Here is a 21,881-nt window from a genome sequence, read left to right as displayed (position 1 = left end):
ATACCACCTCACACCAGTCAGAATGGCTAAAATTAGCCACTCAGGCAATGACAGATGTCGGCGAGGATATGGAGAAAGAGGAATCCTCTTGCACTGCTGATGGGAATGCAAACTAGTGCAGCCACTCTGGAAAACAGTATGGAGGTTCCTCAAGTAATTAAAAACAGAACTACCCTATGACCCAGCAATTGCACTACGAGATATTTATCCAAAGACTACAGGTGTGCTGTTTTGAAGGGGCACATGCACCCCAATGTGCATAGCAGCGCTATCGACGACAGCCGAAGTATGGAAAGAGCCCAAATGTCCACTGACAGATCAATGGACAAAGAAGATGTGGTATATATATACATATGAAATCTTGCCATTTGCAACAACGTGGATGGAACTAGAGCGTATCATGGTCACTATCAAATTGGTCAGAGAAAGACAAGTATCATATGACTTCACTCATACGTGGAATTTAAGATACAAAACAGATGAACATAAGGGAAGGGAAGCAAAAATAATATAAAAGCAGGAATGGGGACAAACCATAAGAGACTCTTAAATACTGAGAACAAACTGAGGGTTGCTAGAGGGGGTATCGGCGGTGGGTGGGCTAAATGGGCAAGGGGCATTAAGGAGGACACTTCTTGAGATGAGCACTGGGCATTATATGTAAAGGATGAATCACTGGATTCTACTCCTGAAATCATTATTGCACTATATGCTAACTAACTTGGATGTATATTAAAAATAAATATTTTTAAAAATTAATTAATTTAAAAAAGTAAACTTCTGCCTAATCTTTCAGTTGTGAAGAATGGAAATAATGTCATCTGATCTCTTTAAGGACAAATTACTAATCATTTAAGTTATAAGGCAAATCAATTTGACCTAAATCAAATCTGTCCTACTTGGAATTTTAATAAAATGCATATTGATGTTTTGCTATTTTAGGACCTAATTTTTATGTTATTGTAATTACAGAAAAAGGCTCCATGTGTGGCTATTCAAACACAAGTGTTAGAAGATATATTAGATACATCTTAGATATATTCCAAGTTCCCTTCAGTTTGCACACCCTATTTATCACCAAGAGATGGAGAAGAGGCTCTCCACAGCAAGTCCAGCAATAATGGTAATGTAACCTTGCATCTCAAACTAGAGTTAGTTCGTCCTCATCCTAGTCTTTGTTTGAGAAGTACTTTCGCAGCATAAACAGAAACATGACCCAGAGATGGCAAGCCACTCTAAGCCCTATTTAATTGTAATATTAATTTCACTGAAAGTATAGGAGTATGCCTTGAGGATATTATGCTAAGTGAAATAAAAGAATCATAAAAAGACAAATACTGCATGACTCCACTTTTATGAGGCACCCAAGAGTAAGCAACTTCACACAGACACTGAGCAGAATGCTGGTGGTCAGGGGCTGGGTTGGGCAGAAAATGAGAGTTGTTTAACGGGTGCAGAGTTTCATGAGGGTAAAAAGAGTTCTGGAAATTGGTTGAACAAGGTGAACAGACCTACTATGGAAATGTATGCTGAAAAATGGTTAAAATGGTAAATCTGATGTTGTATGTTTTTTTACAATTAAAAATTTTTTCTTGAAAAATAAAACAAAAGCCTTATAATGGTCAAATGGTCTTAAAAGTCCCTGCACTTAACAAAGCCAAAAATATGCAAAGCTCAAAATACGATTTACAAATGCAAGACAGATCTAGTCATTCTGAATCGGACTAATGAAGAACACAATCGGTCTATCATCATGCTGCGTTACCAAGTGGGGCAGAGAGCACCAGAAAGGGATTCAGGCCTAGGAAAAGCAGGAATGATTCAGGGTTCGCAAGGGAATAAAATGTCAGGGACAAACACGAGTTAAAGTACGCGCGGCACAAAAAGATCCCAGGTCTGCAGGTCACAGGAAGAATGCTTCTGCCCATTAGGTGCTCGTACAACTTATGCTGTTTTTGCAAAGTGGCTCCAAAGGAATGCAGGCGAAAGTGGTTTCCAATTTCTATGCTCTAGAAAAAGAGCAGTTTCTAAATAGCCAGGTATATACTGACATGGGATGCGGCTGACCTCCTAGATGATCTAAATAGCTGATCACTTCACATCTTTTAGCCAGCCCCTTTGGATGTTAGCCTTAACGGTACGTCACATAAATTGCTGTGGAACTAAAGGCAGACAATGATTAGAAGTCAACAAATAATTCTTACAATCACAAATTCAGAAAAGAAATTAGAAACGTCAACACATTTTTTATGGTTCACACAAGTACAATCTATCCACATGTTATAGCACACTTTCGCAGTCCAACCTCCAATCGCCAAATAATTAACAAAACTCAGATAATTATAAGCAAACTAACTGCCAAGTTACCACAGTAACAGCTCGTCTAGGAGACAAATGTAGTGTGCCGGATAGCTGGATAGTCTACTTCCATCAACAGAGTTTTACCACTTACAATTATAAAATAGTTTAAATACAGTAATATCCCCAAATACACTAAATAATGGAATCTTTCCTTCCTGATTCTGGAAATAACCCAGGAATATAAATATGAATATCAATTTTCATTATCTAGCAAATACATGTGTCAAAGAATTTCCTGACTGACAGATGTTGAACGAAGTTTATTTCCACATATTAAAAGCAAATGAAATCTTAATGCAACGTGGTATCCTGGATTGGATTCGAAAACAGAAAAAGCGTATTAGTAGAAAAACTAATTATAGCCAAATAAATCTGTCATTTAGTTAGCAGTATCGTGCAGTCGGTTCTGCTATCCTGTTTTGAAGATGCAAATTTGTTCCAGTGATAGATATGAGGGAACAACTTGGGCATAACACAAGTTTTGCGTTTGCCGATGCCAAATTTCATCCCCGAGAAACACTAGGTGCACACAGAAAACCGAACCCAGCCATGTCAGGCTACGCGTGCAGAGACGCCCGGACAGTCACCAGCAACCTCGGATCACACACTACGTTAGGAAGCCCCCGTCCACATCTGGCGACACCACTTGCCACCAGACTTCCAACCACCCTCTTCCTCTACTTCCCAGTGACGCAGGACCTGCAACTCTCCCGACACCCACTTCCACGTGCAGAGTCCTGCTGAGGTCTTTTTCAACATAAGCGCCGTATTTTAGTATTTGTGTGCCTATTAACCCTTTAACACATGTAAACAGTGTTAGTTAGGACTTCCATTTAGGTTCCTTTTTTCTCCGAACAAAGTGTTTGAGTCCTGGACCGCTAATCCCACTGTTCCCATAAGCCCTGTGGTTTTCACTGCAGGATCCCACACAGTCAGTGATTTTAGGAATGTATAGGTCATGTTATAGCAGAACTGACTATTCCAGTGATAAGTTCTCAGTTTTGACAAATGTGCTATGATTATATAGGAGAAAAGGGAAGCTAAGTGAAGGGTATCCAGAACTCCCTGTATTTTCAACTTTTCTGGAATTATAAAAATATGCCAATAAGTTTAAAACAGGAAGCACGTGAGGTATACAAGGCCAAGGTGCTAATATAGGATTCTACCCTGACAATAGTTGCTAACACTTAAGTAGCATTTATTTGGTGCCAAGCAATGCATAAGCTCATTAAACATTCTCACAACGCTGAGGACAATTCACGTCCATTTTACAGGTGAGAAGACCAAAGTGCATTTAAGAAAGTTATCCAAAGACATGAACTAGGCACTCGGGCTCTAATAGCAAAGCTCCTACCCCTCTTCTGCTACGCTACTTCAACAGACAACCGTTCAAAATACCACTTTTTAAACTAGGTTACTTCCACCATTCTGGAAAAGATTCTACACTAGGGAAAGAGGCATAAAATGAAAAATCTAAATAATCTTTCTAAAACATGCCACAAGTATCAAAAATCCCCAAAATAAACAAGAATTTCTTTTATAAAAATCTCTATTAACACATATTGTGGGAGCTAATGAAGACAGTAAGAAATGTCACCTTTGTACTTTCATACAGTCAAGTACACTATAAAGTGGAAACATTTTATAGCAATAGACAGCTATAGGATAGACAGCTAATAAAAGGATGTGGCATCTATGATGGAAAACGTAATTTCAAAGTTTAACAAAACCTGGTCGCATTTCATCATCGTCAAACACACATGACAATTTAAGAATGACAATATAAAACAGAAGAATACCACATGCCACAGAAGTTTCCCAGCAATCATAATCATCAAATTTGGTTAAATCAAAACTGGTTAACCAAACTTTGGTTAAATGTCAAAGCAAAAGTTCTGCCTACTGGATTTCAACACAGGGTAGGTAACAGGTCAATTTGCTGGCATAACCTACTATCACTTTCCAAAATATTACACAGCTTGAACTCTAAAATGCAAAACGCTACCTACCCTCCCATGTACATTCTACACAGGAGAACAAGACACGAGGTCCTTCCCTTACGGATTTGATATTCAAATATTCATTCATTCATTCAACAAGTATTTACTGAGTACCTACAATGTGCCAGGCAATCTTCTAAGTGCAGGGCGGGTAAGGAAGGGAAAACACACAAAATCCCTGTCCTACTGGGGCTGCTGTTTTACTGGGGTGGGCAGGGGGCGGGGGGAACAAAATAAATGAGTAGAACACAAACTAAAGTAGGAGTGATAAATGCTAGGAAGAAACTAAAGCACGAAAGGAGGATTTAAAGTGAGGGTAAAATCGTAAACAGGATGGCCGAGGGAGATCAGATAAAGTGGAGAAGGCAAACGACCACATAATATGTTAGGTGTGAGTGCGATGGAGAAAAACCGGGTCGGGCAAAAGCTGTGGGAGGGAGCGGAGGCTACCTGCAGAGAGTGGTCAGAGAAGGGGTTTCTGAAGAGGGAGCCTTTGAGGGGAGACTCAGAAGGAAGTAGGAGGCCCAGTCACACGAAGATCTAGGAGAAGGGCACACCAGGCAGGAGGCACACTGGCCACAAAACCAACCCCACGGCCGAGGCAGGGTGGCAATTTAAGGGACAGTGAGAGGCTCGTGTAGGCAGGAGGGAGAAAACGGGGGACTGCATGCCCTTGCCCTGACAGCAAGCTGAAGACTGAGCAGAAGTTACACAGCCATTCTGCATTTTGGGAGCCACACATTTAGAGTTCAGCGACTTGTTTCAAAGCAATTTAACAGATTATCGAAAAGTCATTATTACTTGCAAAATACAAGTTGAGACAATGAAGGGCACTTTATAAAGCAGGATGAGCTGGGGGCTCTGTGGCTGAACAGTACATACAGCCAGGAAAAAAAAAGGCATGTGCACAGAAAGTTCTACAGTCCTTGAAGGCAGTAAATGAGGAAGTGGGAAGATCATGTTACTAGTTTTCAAACACTGCAACTGAAGGGGTTAAAAAAAAAAAAAAAAAAAAAGGCAGAAAAAGCTTCAAATGTATCTAGAGTCTTTTCGGCTCATTTCTTGCTCAGTTTGAAAGCGTGATGCTGTAAGCAGGAATTTCTGTTGATATATAAAACATACCTGATTAGTCCTGTGGAAGAACAATATTTTACGTGCTTCGGAATCCCTCCCATAGTGCCAGGCACGGGGATGGTGTTCAGCAAACAGTGAGCGGGGAAGTAGAGGGGAACACTCATACTCCAACAAAACAGACACTTTGTGTTCATCTGACTTGAAAGTGATTTAAAAATAAACAAACACCAAGTATTCAAACAAGAATAAACTTCCTCAAAAAGGAAACAATTCCTATAACTAGATCTTCCTGATCCAGGCATCCCTTAGAGCAGAACTTCAAACAGGGTAGAAGAACAGGGCTTCACCCACAGGCTAAAGGAGCAACGAGTTGTGAAGGAAGGTGAATGAAGGCCGTGGGAGCCTTGGTGGAACGTTCACCAGGGCGCCTCCGTTGTCAAAGGTGAAGTATATTCTACCGCACTCCCGTCAGGACAGCTTTTGATCTCTTTTATAAACGGCCACAAGGCGGATCTACTTTATCCAGTCAGCAAACATTTTCAGACACAGGTACAACCCTGGACTGCGAGGATCCAAAACCAAGTAAGAGACGGTCTGCGCCTTAAAGAGTGGGTTTCGGGCTTCGGGTTGGATATTTATGAAAGATGGAACAAGACGGAGAAGAGCAGAAATGAAAATGACTGAAATATATTGTAAAAGGGGTTATGCTACAAGACCAAACAAAACGATCAGAACACGGGAAAAGGAGGACGTTTATGGAAGAGGCTCCTAGAAGAGGCCCCGCCCTGCTGGATGTCCCACAAAATTACGAGGAGACACAGACACAGGTTACTGTTAAAACCTATTATTTTTCCTCATGTTTTCCACCTGGAGCAAAATATACTCAACATGACCTTGAGAAACAAAAATTAAGCAAAAAAAAAAAAAAACAAAAAAAAAAAAACTTTAACTAAATTCATTTTAAACACACGGAGAAAGTAAAGACTCATAAGAAACCAATCTTTTCAAAGTTTGTCTAAGCAACACATCCCAACACAATGATCCCACGTAACTTTATCTTCTGATTACCGCCCCCCAAAACACCACAGCACTACAATATGATATACCTAACGTATTTCTTGCAATTTAACTTGGTAATGGCAGCTCCAGTAAAGGAACCACGGGCATTCAGAGATAATCCAGCGCTGGGCATTTAAAACTATTTTGCAAACCAATTCTGAAATTTCAGAAAATCGTATGGTTAAGCAGACATCAGAAGACGACAACCATAAAGGAACTCAAATCACTTTAAAAATTTTTTTTGAAACAGTAGCCCCTCTTTACTTTTAAGGGATAGCCCTTTATGTATACTAACAATTTACAGTAGAAAAAAGTCATTTCTATTAATATTAGATCTATTTTTGCCAAGGGGCAGAAAATAAATTATATTCTAAAACACTTGTAAATATAAATTCACAAAATGCATTTTACATATCACTATACAGGGGTAAAAGAAATATGAAGATGAAAAGAGCACCTCAAGCTTCTTTTTGTTCACTTCTATCATCAAGACTTTTTTTTTTTCTTTTTTTTTTTAGCTTTCAGAGAAAAGCAAACAAAAAAAAAAAAAAAGAAAGAAAAGTTCATGTTCATTAAATTAAGGTCATCCTGTTAAGCTAGATGCATTTTGGCTTTGAGATCATTTAAAAATAAAATAGAAATAATTTTATAATCAGAAAAAAGTTTAAGATTACATTAAAATTACTTTTGTTTAATACAGATTATTCAGCATGAGACAAAACACTTCTTATTTAGAAAGAAGATAAAATTCAGTAAACAAAGTCACATACCAAGCTTCAGGCAGCAAGACAGAATATTCATGTGGAGAAGTGGTCTCTGGGAAGTTGGAGAGAATCGCGAGGCGATGAGGAAGCAGGTCTGATCCATGATAAGTGAACAGAATTTCTAGGGCTTGTACATTACTTTCCTGTACAAATGGCAAGGGTTAAGTTTCCAATGTAAACCTCAGAAAAAAAGGAATGATTTTGTAGGACAACATCCAAAAACCTAAAATTAGCTCATTATGCAGTTCTGACATAAAAGGTACTTTGAAATATTTCCACTTCTTCCTAGTCTGCACCACGTATCTCAATCTAATGCTATGAAAATTACTTATTTTTAAAACTCAGAACGATGAATAAACATTTTTAGAAATATAGTTCCAGGAGTGCCTGGGTGGCTCAGTCGGTTAAACACCCAATTCTGGCTCATGTCACGATCTCACGGCTCATGGGTTGAAGTCCCGCATCGGGCTCTATGCTGACAGCTCAGAACGTGGAGCCTGCTTCAGATTCTGTCTCCCTCTCTCTCTGCCCGCCCCCCCTGCCCGAGCCCGGCCCTCCCCCATTCATGCTCACTCTCTCTCTCTCTCAAAAATAAACATTAAAAAACTTTTTTTAAATATGGTTCCATTTTCTCTACATTAATACTACAACAAAAAATGAAATAATGGCAAATGCATGCAATAACATTAACCAAACGGCTCAGAGACTTGGAAAGTGTTAATAACCATAATTATTTTATTTACAAAAAAGAAATTACCCGAGCATAAGTTCTTGCTGAGAGAACAATATTCTGATTCCTGAACTTCTTAAAGAATTCAGCATCATATCTCTGTTCAGATGCATGAGGTACTCCCAGGATTTCCTGAGGGGAAAGAGCGACTTAATAATGAAAAGGCTTTTAAATATGGGTGACAAGAAAATATTAAAAAACCTTTACAACTCTGCCTCCCTAAATAAATAAGCCCTGAATTAATTAAACTATCAACTGTTAACTGAAGTAGTACATCTGCATTCTTGCCTTTATTGTGAAAATGGCTGTATTTATAAATGCTGTTAATATAAAGGAAATTAAAAAGTAAATGAAATAGGCAGTAAAAAATTCACTAGAGTAGGACAACCAAAACCCACCACCTGCTAAAAACAAATAAGCAACCATTATACACAGCTGTGTGGGACAAGCACCTGTGTCTGTAGGGGAACTTTAGATTAACCTTACTGCTGCTGGTGATCTATACAAAATGCAGATGGAACCATTCGTTCGTTCCACAAATATTTATCGAGTGTCCACTATGTGCCAGGGGCGCTGTGACAGGCAGCAGTGATACAATGAACAATACACTTCCCCTGCCCTCCAAATTGCTTAAAACCTAGTAGGGAAGACAAATGAGCAGCTAGGAACAGAGAAAGGGAAACACGCACACACACACAGGAAGGGTGCTATGAAACTAGTTTTGGGAGGACGGGGAAGGCTTCCCAGAAGTGGCACCGAAGCTGAGACGTAAAAGACAAACGGGAAGGAGTCAGCCAAGGAAACTGCAAGTGCAGATCTCCCCACTGCCACGTAGGACACAGGGCTCACATCTGCCATGTTTCACGCTGAACCCCAGATACCTAGCAGACTGCTTTCACATAGTAACCGATAAATCATTTGTTGACTGAATCAATTTACTGAGGTAGGAAAGAGAGAAGAATGAGGAGGTGTGGGGGAGGTGAGGGAGGGAGGATGGAGGGTTGAGAAGGTCACTTGCAAACATGTTGGGTTTGGAACTTTAGCAAGTCTAAACGAAGCTTCCCAGAAGGCAAGTGGATGGATAGATCTGGAGTTCTGGGGTAAGGTATGCGTTATGTAGAGGGTGTATTGTAATTAATGCAAAAGTGACTGACTTTTGGGATGAGCACTGGGTGTTGTATGGAAACCAATTTGACAATAAACTTCATATATTGAAAAAAAAAACAAAAAAACAAAAGTGACTATGATTTCGAGGGGGATTAAGTTGAACGAAAGCAGCCTTAAGGAGCAACATCATTTAAAGGATCGACCAAAAAAACCAAAAAGTAGAGTAGTGGGGGCGAGAGGAATCTGCACCCGAAAAGTAGACGGAGGAGCCAGAGAAGGAAGGGGGAGGGGCAAGAGTTTAACACATACTCATGGAAACCAAAAAAGCAAGCCAGCATTTCAAAAGTGTTCTCCGCTCCCCGACCTCATCCACAACAGTCATTTCCTTTATTCCCTCAGTTACACATCCTAGGACCACCCTGGATCTTTCTTACCGAGAAGGAACTCTCTGGACGCCTCCACGTCAAGCACCAGACTCGTGAGCGACTGCTCCTTCCACCCACCCGGTCCCCGGCATTCCAGCAACTCCTCAGCCTCACTGACACATCCAATCCACCGACCCTAGGCTTTTTACCTGCTCTCTCTCCTCAAGGTCTCTTATCCCTTCTAACCAACTTAATCCCTGGCCCATCATTATACAGAGATTTCTTTAATCCCTTGCTTCTTTCCCTTTATCATATTCACCTGGCAAAACCTAATCCTCAGTCAAAGGCAACTATGAACCCTGATTACAAGTTACCCGAAGTCTCTGCAGAAATACTACAAAACCAAGCTGACAGTTCTCATTTCCAGATCTCAACACCGTTAGGGTCCCGATTCAAACGAACTACCTGTAAAAACATTCGTGAGGCAACCTGGGAAAATTGAATGTGAGGCGGATATCAAATGATGTTAGGGAATTACTACTCATTTTGTTAGAAATAATGCAGTGCTATTGTGGTTATTTTTTTAAAGTCTTTACCAATTACAGACACTACTTAAGTATTTACGGGCACGATGATAAGATGTCTAGGATTTGCTTTGAAATGACTAAGTGAAAGAAAAGGCAGGAGTGGAGAGTAAGATACAAGATTGGTAAAATGGTGAAGCTGGGCAGTGAGTACATCCAGGCTCATTATGCTCTTCTCTATATTTTAAAGAGGGTTTGAAATTTTATAAACTCAATTCAAACATGCTGTCCCACAATGCTACAACATTTCCCTAACAGGCTTTCTCTCCTATTCTGTTAAGAACTTTTCCACAATTCTTTCATTCTTTCTAAACCTCCATCACCTTATTCCCGTCTCCATTCTCGACTAAAAACTTGCTTCATATACTTTAACTGACACGATTAGATGGGAAAGCTCTCATTTTCCAACCCACTAACACTGTACACCTACCTGTACCGATACCAATAGGATTTTCCTTCTGTCAGTTACAACAGAAAAATTATATACATCTGCTCCCAAAACAGCCTCAAACCCCACTCAAGCTCCGGATCCCATTTCTCCTATTTCTACAATCATGCCATTATCCCTTCTTTCTTCTGTTCAGTAAATTCCTCCTCACCCTCCACTGGTTCATTCCCATTAGTATACGAACAATACGTCTTCTTCCTTCCATGAAAAAAAAAATAACTTCTGATTTCATATACCCTGTAGCTACCCCCACCTTCTTGGCTCCCTTGAAACAAAATTTCTTGAAAGAGCTGCCCACAACTGTCTCCACTTACCCCCTTCCTGTTGTTTCCTAGACCCACTCAATCTCTAACAATTCAAGTTCTTACACAGCATGAAAGTCCTTTCATCATGTATCCAGAATCTATTCTAACCACCCCTCCTCCTTTTGGTCTGTGCTGCCCCTCCGCCAAACCCCACGAGCTGTCTCTGCCAGGTGCACCCCATCTTCTTAAATGCCGCTAGGCCTTTCCTCATACAGCAGGCCGCTTATCAGCACTGGCTACTGAATACGAGAGACTTCATTAGGAGTTCTTGCTTTCTACTCAAATTACCTTCCTTCCCCAAGTCTCAGTTTTCATATCCATAAAACTGGAAGGATAGTACCAGCCTCAAAGGACTGCTGAGAAATAATCTGGATTAAGTTCACAGCACAGTGGCTAAGTCCTCAACAAATGCGTTGGTATTTATTAAGGTATTGTCTGACCTACTGATTGCTTCAACAAATATCTGCTGAGCTCCTCAATGAGCCAGGTATCAATCTGAGTTTAGGGATGTCACAGCAAACAAGACAAATCCCCTATGCCTTTACGGAACTTCTACCATCATGTGCCCCTCATAGTAATCCCCCCGCCCCTAGAACCCGCCTGCCTTTTTTTAAGTACTAGTTGTACTATCACTTCCTTTGAGGCATCTTCTTGGGACACCCCCGGGACTCCACTATGCCCCCTCACCAGTTCTTTGCACATTATTATAGTCACTTAGCGCCTATAAAGTGAGGACTCCAGGAGGACAGCTCCCTATTCTTACCTCCACCTCCCGCATGACAGCTGGTACTTACCAGGCACTCGCGTGAACTTGAAATGAATCCATTTTTATCTAATTCATCACAGAATTAATAAAATAAGCTATGCACTATGATTAAAATGCAATGCCTGTCTCTACCACTATCTAGCTGGTTAGCCACTGTATCTGAACATCTTCATTTTTAAGTTTTAATAGCCAAATTCATCAATTTCACCTACTTTTTGAAAGCTTAATTAGCCTAATTCACTAAGAAAGTGGGCTCGACAAATACTTTAAAAAATGTAATAGTACTTCCTATTATCAAATCGGAAATATTACCAAATAGGAAATAGCAATTCAGTAACTAAAGGGCAATAAAAAAAAATTAACTGCATACTCAAACTCTGAACATTTTATGGAACTCCTTAAGATCATAAAATCAGTAAGATTTAGTAAAACAAAGGCTAAGAAAAAATAATAAACTATATCTGTACCGACTTCTGCAGTTCATAACATGCTTTTATGTATTACCTCAAAATATAAGTCCAACACAGGACGCCTGGGGGGCTCAGTCAGTTAAGCGTCCAACTCTTGGTTCCGGCTCAGGTCATGATCTCACAGTTCGTGAGTTCAAGCCCCACATGGGGATCTGTGCTGACAGCTCAGAGCCTGGAGCCTGCTTCGGATTCTGTGTCTCCCTCTCTCTCTGCCCCTCCCCCACTCATGCTCTGTGTCTCTCAAAAATGAATTAACGTTAAAAAAAAATTTTTTTTAGAAGAAAAAGTCCAACACAGTAAAAGGTAGGCTTTAAAATAATATGGCCATCCAACAAACTAGCAGTAGTTACAGATAAAAGTATTTTCACTCTTATGTGGATCCTGAGAAACTTAACAGAAGACTATGGGGGAGGGGAAGGGGAAAAAAAAAAGAGAGGGAGGAAGGCAAACCATAAGAGACTCTTAAAAACTGAGAACAAACTGAGGGCTGATGGGGGGTGGGAGGGAGGGGAAAGTGGGTGATGGGAATTAAGGAGGGCACCTGTTGGGATGAGCACTGGGTGTTGTATGGAAACCGATTTGACAATAAATTTCATTATTAAAAAAAAAAAATAAAAAAAACAAAAAAAAGTATTTTGTATGAAAACGATATACTCACTACTATGTTTTCTAATAACCATAAATAGCCCTCTTTTGTCATTGGTATTTTGTCTGAAAACACTTCTATTTTATTACCAGGTGGGAAATCAAAGTCTCCTGGATTTGCCTGCAGGTAGGATAAGGATTAAATACGTCGGTATTAACACAGGGACAAGATCAAATCATCAGGTGTCACATTTACTGGGCGCCTGCTGTGCCAGTACCAAGGCCCACAGAAAGGAGGCTTAACACAGACCGAGGAAGTAACCTGCCAGGGAAGCCAAACTTTGAAAGTTGGAAATTTGTATTAATTTCTGGGTAATTTCGGCTATAAGGGTCATGTGAAAAAGCCATCTAAGTTATTTATATTTGCTGAAATAGTTTTAACAACACTTGAATCGTGCTACTGAACGTGGTTTGAACATCAGGGTTTGTGTCCCCGAAAGAAATAAATATAAAGTATACTTTTTTTAAGGTCGAGTGTCTAATTTTGGCCATAATTAGAATCAAAGTTCAACCAACTAAATTCAACAAATCACTGAAATAAAATGAGTAAGAAATATTCATATTAGGATTATGAAAACCCAGTATATACTGAAATTTGGCTAGAGACAGCTACGCACCATACCTGAAGATAAAAATGTAAAATAAAAGTAAATCAAAAGGATCATATATCCAGAAAACATATATATCAAAACAGCTAGTCTTTCTATTCCCTAGACTAACACAACAACTTGTGCCTTCCACAATCTCTAATTTTTACCAAAGCTGGTATGTAAGAGAAACTGCTTCTGCACAAAATGATACTTTCATAAACAATAGTTATAAAGATCAGATCTGTCAGATATTAGGGCAGCCGTAGCATTTATAATAACAGATCGAACAAACATAATCGGTTTGATTAAAACTACTCCTCACCTCGTATGTTGCAAGCCGATCTAAGTAGGTTAATAATTTCAGCCGACAACGGCAAAGTTCCTTTTGCTCCAGTGTTAACCTGTTGTGAATAATATTAGGCCACTTATATTAACACAGAAGCACAGTTCTCTAGGAGTTAAAATAGAATAAAAATAACCAATATTCCACTAAGCCCCAAACTGACAGAACAATACACAGAAGCACCAGGGTAAAATAATAGCAAATGCATTTGATGGAAGTTGCTGGAATAATTTAGAGCAATTAATCCTAGTAAAGAACACACTTAACTAACTAGTTATTTTAAAGACAGTAGCAAATGAACATCAATAAATCATTTACTTCGAAAAGTTTACTAATTTAAGTAGTTCCTGTCTCCTCTTCATCTCCTTCTCCTTCTTATTCTTGGCAGACTCTTCATCAGGTGGTGAAAGCTCTTCATAGGGGAGATTGTCAATGTCTACTTCACCAGGTAATGTGAATCTGCACGAAGAAACAGAAGACCCAAAGCTATTCGTGAAAGCAGCTTTCTCCTACTTTGGCCGACTACTTTGGCTGATTTTATTACTAAGTTGATTTTCACAGAAACAGAAACAACCAATTATTTGAAAGAATGCTTTTTGTATTGCAGGCAAAGAGATGCACACGCTATATCCACAGGATGAGCAAAACGTCATCACTAATCATCACATACAGAAATTTTAAAATCATGACAATAAAAACTACTTAGGAAAACACGGGAGGTTATATTCACCCGAGGTGAAACAGCCGATGAAGAAAATGTTGCCCAGAGTTTATAATCTGAATCACTTCTTTTTAAGGTTTTAAAATGGTAATGAATGTCCGTCTCATTTACGTTATTTATTTATCAAATACACAATCACGTTTGTAACTTTAAAGAGTTCCAAATGTCTGATGAGCAATGCCTCTTGCCAAGTAACTTTACTACTATTACTAACAGGCATTTGTGTGGTACTTAAAAGCTTATGAAGTGCTTTTGCAAAACACATAATTTAAGCACTCCAATTCTCTAAAGAGGGTACGAGGCCAGAGACAAAGTGAATGATGCTCACACTTGCCCCGGGGGTGCTTCTGACTAGTGAGCACACCCAGGTCCATGCCTTCAGCCCACAGCTTAGAAACTGCCAGCATCCAATAACACTTCGTAGAACTTGCTCTTTTCTTAGCACCAAGCGCTCATATGTACAATACTTAACTCAAAGTAAAGAAAGCTGTGACCTCAGATAAGGGAAGCATTGATCGAAGGCAACTGTCTCATTATAGGATAAACCTAAATAAAGAAGTTTACTTTTCGCCACGTCTCAGCTTAAATGTTTTCACAAAGTCACCTTTATTCCTGAATCCAAGTCTTTCTGTGACCAACCTGCCATCATCTGCTCCTTTCCCTATCGCCACCAGGGCCTCCAGGTCCGTGCCTTTCAATCCATACTGAAGCAGTTCCTTTGCAGCGTCCACATTTTCGGGAACCCTTTCCAAACACTCATGAAGAACCCAAGATCGTTTCTTTATTTTACTCTGGATACAAATAAAAAAGAGGCATTACGGAACCCATAACATGTGACAGCACCTAACAGCTGCCTTCTAGAATTGTAAAGCCATACCTAAGGGAGTCTAGCTACCTATGCCCTTGGCCCACAGGAAAAGGAAAATTCCCCAACAGTGATTAAAATGGGACGTAGAGAATGAGATTCCTACAGCGTTCCTTTCTCTTCTAATGAAGAGAAACCCAAAGCTGAAACCCAAAGCTTCAGGATTCTTTTTCAGAAACATAAAAAAGATCTGCCCAGAGTTTTATAGCTGCTCGTTAGTTTGCATTTGGGCTATATAATAGAGTCGAAAATAAAGCAGAAAAGCAAAATAAGATATATCCTATTGTAATAAGCATGTTTAACTTTGAAACGAAACTAACGAGGCATAGCACATCACAGTTCTGTATTTACTTGACCATGAGATGTATCACAAAGTGCGGATGATAATTTAATCATCAAAGTCATAATATGCTATTCTTTGGAAAGACCAAGGGCCTATTCCTCCCTCCCAACTGCTTCCTCTGACTCCACTCAAAATCCCTGACTTTCCCTCCTCTTAGAGTCATTGTGGTTATAAATTTTAAGTGACATTTGACGTTTACCCTTTATTCTTTTACATATTTCATTCTATCAATTCTTCCTTCAAATGCCTTCTAACTCACTTCCTCTTCTCCAGGTCTATGGCCTCCATACCAGTCTATGTCATCAACACGTAACATCTGTGACACCAGAAGGGTCTCTTGCCCGTAGAGGGTTTCCCCACCATCACTCCCCTTCCACACCAACTCGTCTTCTACACCACCTCCCTCAGCACCTCCACAGTCAAAAATCCACAACACTTCCCGTTACCCTACAGATAAGAAGCTTAAGTCATCACAAGTCTTCAACATCCTCCGGAACCCAAATCAATGTATCTTTCTAATCATATTTCCCCAAGTTCACTACTGTTGAATACCAGATCCAGCAGATTGGTTTACTTACAGAGCTCATTTACTCATCCAAGAAATAGCTAGTGGGCACCTACTGGGGACCAGGTACTAAACTACACACGAAGCAATGATTAGGACAGATTTAGTCAATGCCACGGGTCATGCTCATTTTCTTCTCATTTGCTCATACCATTTGTCCCATGAAGAATGCCTTCCAATCTTTTAACTCCAGGAGGCCTGCTCTGAATTCTCTCAAACCTGCTCAAAACATCTTCACTACAAAGGGCCTTCCATAACCACTAGGTCTAAAATGATTGCTACTTTCACTGGGTTCCCACAGCATTTATCTGGAATCTTCCTGCATAGTTATTTATATTTATTTTTTTAATTTTTTTAAATGTTTATTTATTTTTGAGAGAGAGAGAGAGACAGACAGACACACACACACACACAGCACAAGCGGGGAAGGGGCAGAGAGAAAGGAAGACACAGAATCCAAAGCAGACTCCGGGCGAAGGAGGCTCCGGGCCCCGAGTTGTCAGCACAGAGCCTGACACGGGGCTCAAACTCATGAACTGTGAGATCATGACCTGAGCCGAAGTTGGACACTTAACCGACTGAGCCACCCAGGCATCCCTAGTTATTTATATTTTAGACATGAGGCTTATCTTCTCAGAAAGATTATAAGCTCCCTAAAAGGGAAGGTCATATTTATGTCTCTCCTGTACCCCTTTCACCTCCCCTCGCCAAGTGCTTTGACTCTTAACTGCCTATTTATTTCGCTGAATTAAGTATTTCTCCCAATAAAAAAATGTACCTGCTCTCTCTTAACACCTGTCAGCTCCTTCAGAGACCAAAACTGTCCTCTACTGTGTTCCAGAAAAAGCCCTAGGCGGGTATACATAGACTCACAACTCACTGTCTTGATCACAAAAGAAGAAAGATAATACAGCTTTGGTGTTCTGATATTCTAAAGGATATACAAGCAACTTTTTCTCTGTATTTCATGATCTCTCACGCTCTCTCTTCTCTGGCGTCTTACCTGTACTAACAGTTTATCTTCCAGTTTTATTGAAGCATCAACTTCTTACTTACAACTTTTTCAGATTTTTATTTTTAATTACTCGTGTACATAAATTGTCAGGAAAACAATTACAACATTTTCCCAACATTTCTTAGATCTTCCTACAGGCAAAGGTATTCTCTTTTCTAAACGTCACGTGAAGAACCACACGTCTCTTGAAAGCATGCCAGAAACCCAACCGCTCCCTCACAAAGGTGCCAACGGTACAAATACACAGGCTACAACACACGTTAACTCAGGCAGCAGGAAGCAGGAGGAATCCAGTTGGAAATTTTACACTTGATCTTAGCCAAAAGGCCGAGAAGCGATTCCAATTGGAAAATTTAAACACAAAGGGAGAATTTGGCAGGCTTGTTACATCGCCTCTCAGCTTCAAAAGTTCTCTTCACGGCTATCTCTGGGATAGACAGGATTTCCATTTTTTAATGGACAGAATATCAAGCTTCATCAGGAGAGGGCGCTAGAGGGCCCCTGTGGAGGAAAGGCTCTGGTCTCTAGTCCTAACAGGCTCAGGTTCTAAACTTCTTGCTCCTGTGGCTTAGCAGCCAGTGCATGTAGGAGCCCTCCAGAGTGCCCCCCCCCCCCCTTGCTCTGCTGAACACAACTTCCCCTGAATGTCAGTTGTACTCCTATGGGCAGATTCCTTCCCAGTGAATCTCCCAGGCACCCAGCAGAAGGGGAGGTGTCTTTCCAGACTATCTCCACCTGCGTAGCAGGACCTTCTTCTTTTCAGTCATGGCCATGGGTCCTTATCTGAGGTCTTCCGACCCCTAACCTCCGCTTACTGTTGCACCTAGCGGCAGGCATCAGTTTGCTCATCCATCCTACCTTTTCCTACCTGCCAACCTTGGCATCTAAGAACCAGCCCTGGCCCAAGACACCGCAGAGAACTCTTCCTGCCGATGTGCTGCAAGCACTCTTCAGTGAGGTCTGAACCCCAGCTCCCTTCCAAGTCTGTTCCCTCCTTGGGTATGCTCCTTCAGCCCTAGGGTAGTCCTTAATGTTCTCTTTACCCCTTTATGGGAAATCTCACTAGAAAATAATGTTCCAGGGGTGCCTGGGTGGCTCAGTTGGTTAAGCATCTGACTCTTGATTTCAGCTCAGGTCATGATCTCAGTGGACGGAGCCCCACGTCAGGCTCTGTGCTGACAGTGTGGAACCTGTTTGGGATTCTCTCCCCCTCTCTCTGCCCCTCCCCTGCTTGCATGCACATGCTTTCTCTCTCTCTCTCAAAATAAATTTTTAAAAAATGCTCCATATTAAAACTTTCCCTGTCCAAATTACTAGGTGGTTTCTGGTTCCTGATGAGACCCTGAATGATATAGGTGAAGAAAGGTAAGTGAGGTAGAGGAAGAGAAAGGATTAGACCAAAAAACCAGATAGTTAGCTGGCTTATCAGTGAATATTTGTTCACACATCTTCAGTACCAAGGGCCAGCTGCAGGGCCAATACAACCGGATAACTCCTCCAGGTTGAATAAGCTTTAGAAATGTCAGCAATATATAATGCTCCCAAAAAAAGGCCCATAACCAAAAAGTACCCCATAATCTGAATTTTACCACGTTACGAAAATATGTAAACATACCAAGTAACTCTGAATGGAAGCAATGTTGACCGCGGACTTCCTCCACTGTCTCTGATACACTAGGTCAGTGTCCAGGCCGTACGTCTGAGCCAGAGACAAGGCTTCCTCATATTCTTCACTTTCAATCTTGGGACAAGGAAATGGGAACAGGAACGTTACATTACTGAAGCGCCCACGGTGTCACTATCATGATGCGATCACCTTAACCCTTACAGCATGTTATGCATTCCCAACTATTCTCATAGGCACTGTGGCACCAGGAGCCCAAAAACTTGAGTGGCAGACAGACCAAGCGCTTCTTTCCACTCTTTAACAGACAGCTGAGAGACAGCTGAAATGCCCATATTTATGGAGTAAAATGATGGTGAAACCAAGACAAGGAGAACCGACAGCCTGACTCCTGGTCAGAGCCCACCCCGGACACTACAGCACCCGGCACAAACAACTAGAACGCTCAGAGTGGACCAAATCTGCTTCCCAAGCGGATGCCTGATTAGAAAGCAAGTCTGCATTTCTTCCCTCACCATCTGCAGTCTGAGGAGACAGCTGCACTGAACACAGATAAGGTGAGCGCTGAAGGCCACGTGAAGGGCAGCAAAGACCCAGCTAATCCACAAAGTGGACCAACGGTCTCAGTGAATTCATCTTTCATCCACTGTTTTTATTTTGATTCCTCAGGCACAAAAACCAGCATTATTTTCAAAAGCTCTATAATACCGATATTTCTAACAGGTCAACGATAGGACGATCCCTCTTTAAATTTCTGTGTTAAAAAAATTAGTTTTTCTCATTCCAATAAAATAAAAGCTGGATGCCTATGCACTCTGACAGCGATAGGACGCTCCCTCACCTTTCTCTGATAAAGCTCTTCTGGAGTCGTGGAGCGCAAACTCACGAGGCGGTAGTTTTTAGTAATGGTTCGCGGGCGTTTCCGCGGAGGCGCAAATCGCTCCATCTCCGTCACCAGGTACAGGCCCTGCTTTATGTAGCCGAAGTAGCGAGCCTTCGCGGATATTTCCTGATCGGAATCCGAATCCTCTTCACCTTCATCTTCGTCTCCACCCCTAGTCTCCAAACGAGATCGTTTGGGAGCAAGTTTAATCTCACACTAAATTGAAAAAGGAAATGTTAAATCAGTAGTGAGGAGCTGAAGACAAGCTTTAGAGTGAGAAAAATATTTTTAATTCTGCTCTGGTTCAATGCATGACACGAGCCATGTGATTAAGAATAAGCTTCAAAAGAACCCAATACAGACAGTATATACATCAACACTTCCAGAAAGATCCTCTGTCTTATTGGCTCCAAATCTCCAAAACCAAAGCCTGTTTTAAAAACAGCTCATTAATATGATCTCCCAAAAATATGCCTGGCAATTATTTTAGGGAAACAAAAAGAATGTTAATATCTTCACTTTGGTATTTTTGTACCTGCTGCAGAAAAAACAGGAGTTTTTCATCTATTTAGAAAATGAACATGAAGGTATTTATTTGCTTTACTGAGACTAGCTTTCCTGCCCTCCCTCCCTTTGGGGAAAAAAAAATGTGTAACAGCTTCATAAAGTTCTGAGTCTGAAAGCCTGACTGTTGAAGATAACTTTCATTCCAGACTTAACAGAGTTGGCTTAGATTTTAAGCCATGGTTCTTTTTAAATCACATCTGTAGACTCAGTAACAAACTTAAAAAAAAAAAAAAAAAAAAAAAAAAAAAAAAAAAAAAAAAAAAAAAAAACTTGTGAATCTGCACTGAAATGAAAGCTATTGAAGGTCATTACACTTGAAAGACTTAGAATAAGAATTGTTCATGATAAAAACAGAACTTTATGGGACTAGCCTCAATTTTCAAGTCTTCTGTCATGACAAACAAGCTTTCTTTACTAAAAGAACCAGAATTTTTAAGTTCCCAAACTTCAGGGAAATAGTTTGTTAAAGACCATATCTAACTAGAAATACCTTTTACATTTTAAGATGTCCAATCTAAGAAAAAGAACAAAATATGTCATGTCCGTGAAGAAAAAATGCTTTTACAAAGAGCAAAATGACTCCATTTTCTCCATTCTTTTACAAATGGAAAAGAATTTTTTCAGTTTTTTCAATGTAAAAAGAATTTTACAAATGGAAAAAAATTTTTTAATTGACTCAACAATAGATCTTTCTTATTATTCTCACTGAATCTCTGATTCCAGTCACAGGGTTGTGTTTTTAAAAACAAGATTAGATGATGGGCTAGCTAAAATTTAAAAATCAAATGTTTATCCATACTTCAATAAAAATAACGGACAAAAATCACTAAAAACTAAATGAGGTGTTTGGATTTTTGGTGAAATACAGGTTTTCTTTCCAACACACTAGCTGCTCCAAAAGGGAAAGCATTACCTCCAAACTTAAAAATCCTCCATCATGGGTAGCAGTGACTTGAGGTGATGGTTCAAACCACTCACAGGATTTTCCCAGTAAATTCTTCAAAGTTTTCACCGACGAAACCGTCAAAGCACCAGAACAGCGAGCCAAAGTCACTGCACTGGCTGCCCACCAATTTACATCAATCAGTGGGTAAAGGGACTCTTTATCTAATGTGGAAAGTAAATAAACACAAGCGCATCGTCAATGTGCATTAACTACAACACATTTGGTCCAATGATCAATTTAAAAACCATATTTGGGCCCTAAACGTGTTCAATAAGAAAAAATAAATTAGAAGTCGTCACCCAAATTTTTACAAAATGGTACCTGAGTTCCGACAATTTGTCAAAGTCCAAAATTCTAAGGATGTGGGAGCAGTAAATACCTTTAGGTCTTCCCTCTCAAAAAATGAAGTCTACCAACACATGTCAACAGAACAGGTTGAAAGGTTGGTGTGTATGAAGCATACGTATCATAAAGGTTCTAAAAGGTTTTGAAAAATGTTCACATATCCCTTTTCAGACTAACAATAGGAGAGAATCATACACTTAAAAAAAATTTAAGACAGACATATAATAGTTTTCACTTCTAAAGTTTATTTTGACAAACGAGGGGGAGGGGCAGACAGAGAGAGGGAGAAGGAGAATCCTAAGCAGGCTCCATGCTGTCAGCTGAGAGCCCAACTCGGGGCTCGGACCCAAGAACCATGAGGTCATGACCTGAGCTAAAACCAAGAGTCGGACACCC

At 40.3% G+C, this 21,881-nt stretch overlaps 1 protein-coding gene across 3 annotated transcripts in view; it reads right to left on the bottom strand.

The window, feature by feature from the left end:
* Positions 1–21,881, bottom strand: part of NBAS (NBAS subunit of NRZ tethering complex) — a 329,555-nt gene that overhangs the window by 229,193 nt on the left and 78,481 nt on the right. For all 3 annotated transcript variants that reach the window (XM_053891145.1, XM_019451545.2, XM_053891146.1), the window contains 8 exons: positions 21,108–21,301; positions 19,586–19,843; positions 18,736–18,861; positions 14,972–15,123; positions 13,930–14,070; positions 13,591–13,669; positions 8,016–8,120; positions 7,265–7,401 (listed from right to left, as the gene is read on the bottom strand). In XM_053891145.1, the coding sequence (XP_053747120.1) occupies positions 7,265–7,401; positions 8,016–8,120; positions 13,591–13,669; positions 13,930–14,070; positions 14,972–15,123; positions 18,736–18,861; positions 19,586–19,843; positions 21,108–21,301 (1,192 nt within the window). The remainder of the gene's footprint in view (positions 1–7,264; positions 7,402–8,015; positions 8,121–13,590; positions 13,670–13,929; positions 14,071–14,971; positions 15,124–18,735; positions 18,862–19,585; positions 19,844–21,107; positions 21,302–21,881) is intronic.

This window comes from Panthera pardus, unplaced genomic scaffold (assembly GCF_024362965.1).
Source record: "Panthera pardus isolate Hobbes unplaced genomic scaffold, ASM2436296v1 HiC_scaffold_26, whole genome shotgun sequence".
Lineage (NCBI taxonomy): Eukaryota > Metazoa > Chordata > Mammalia > Carnivora > Felidae > Panthera > Panthera pardus.
This window is presented reverse-complemented; position numbering and strand designations above follow the sequence as displayed.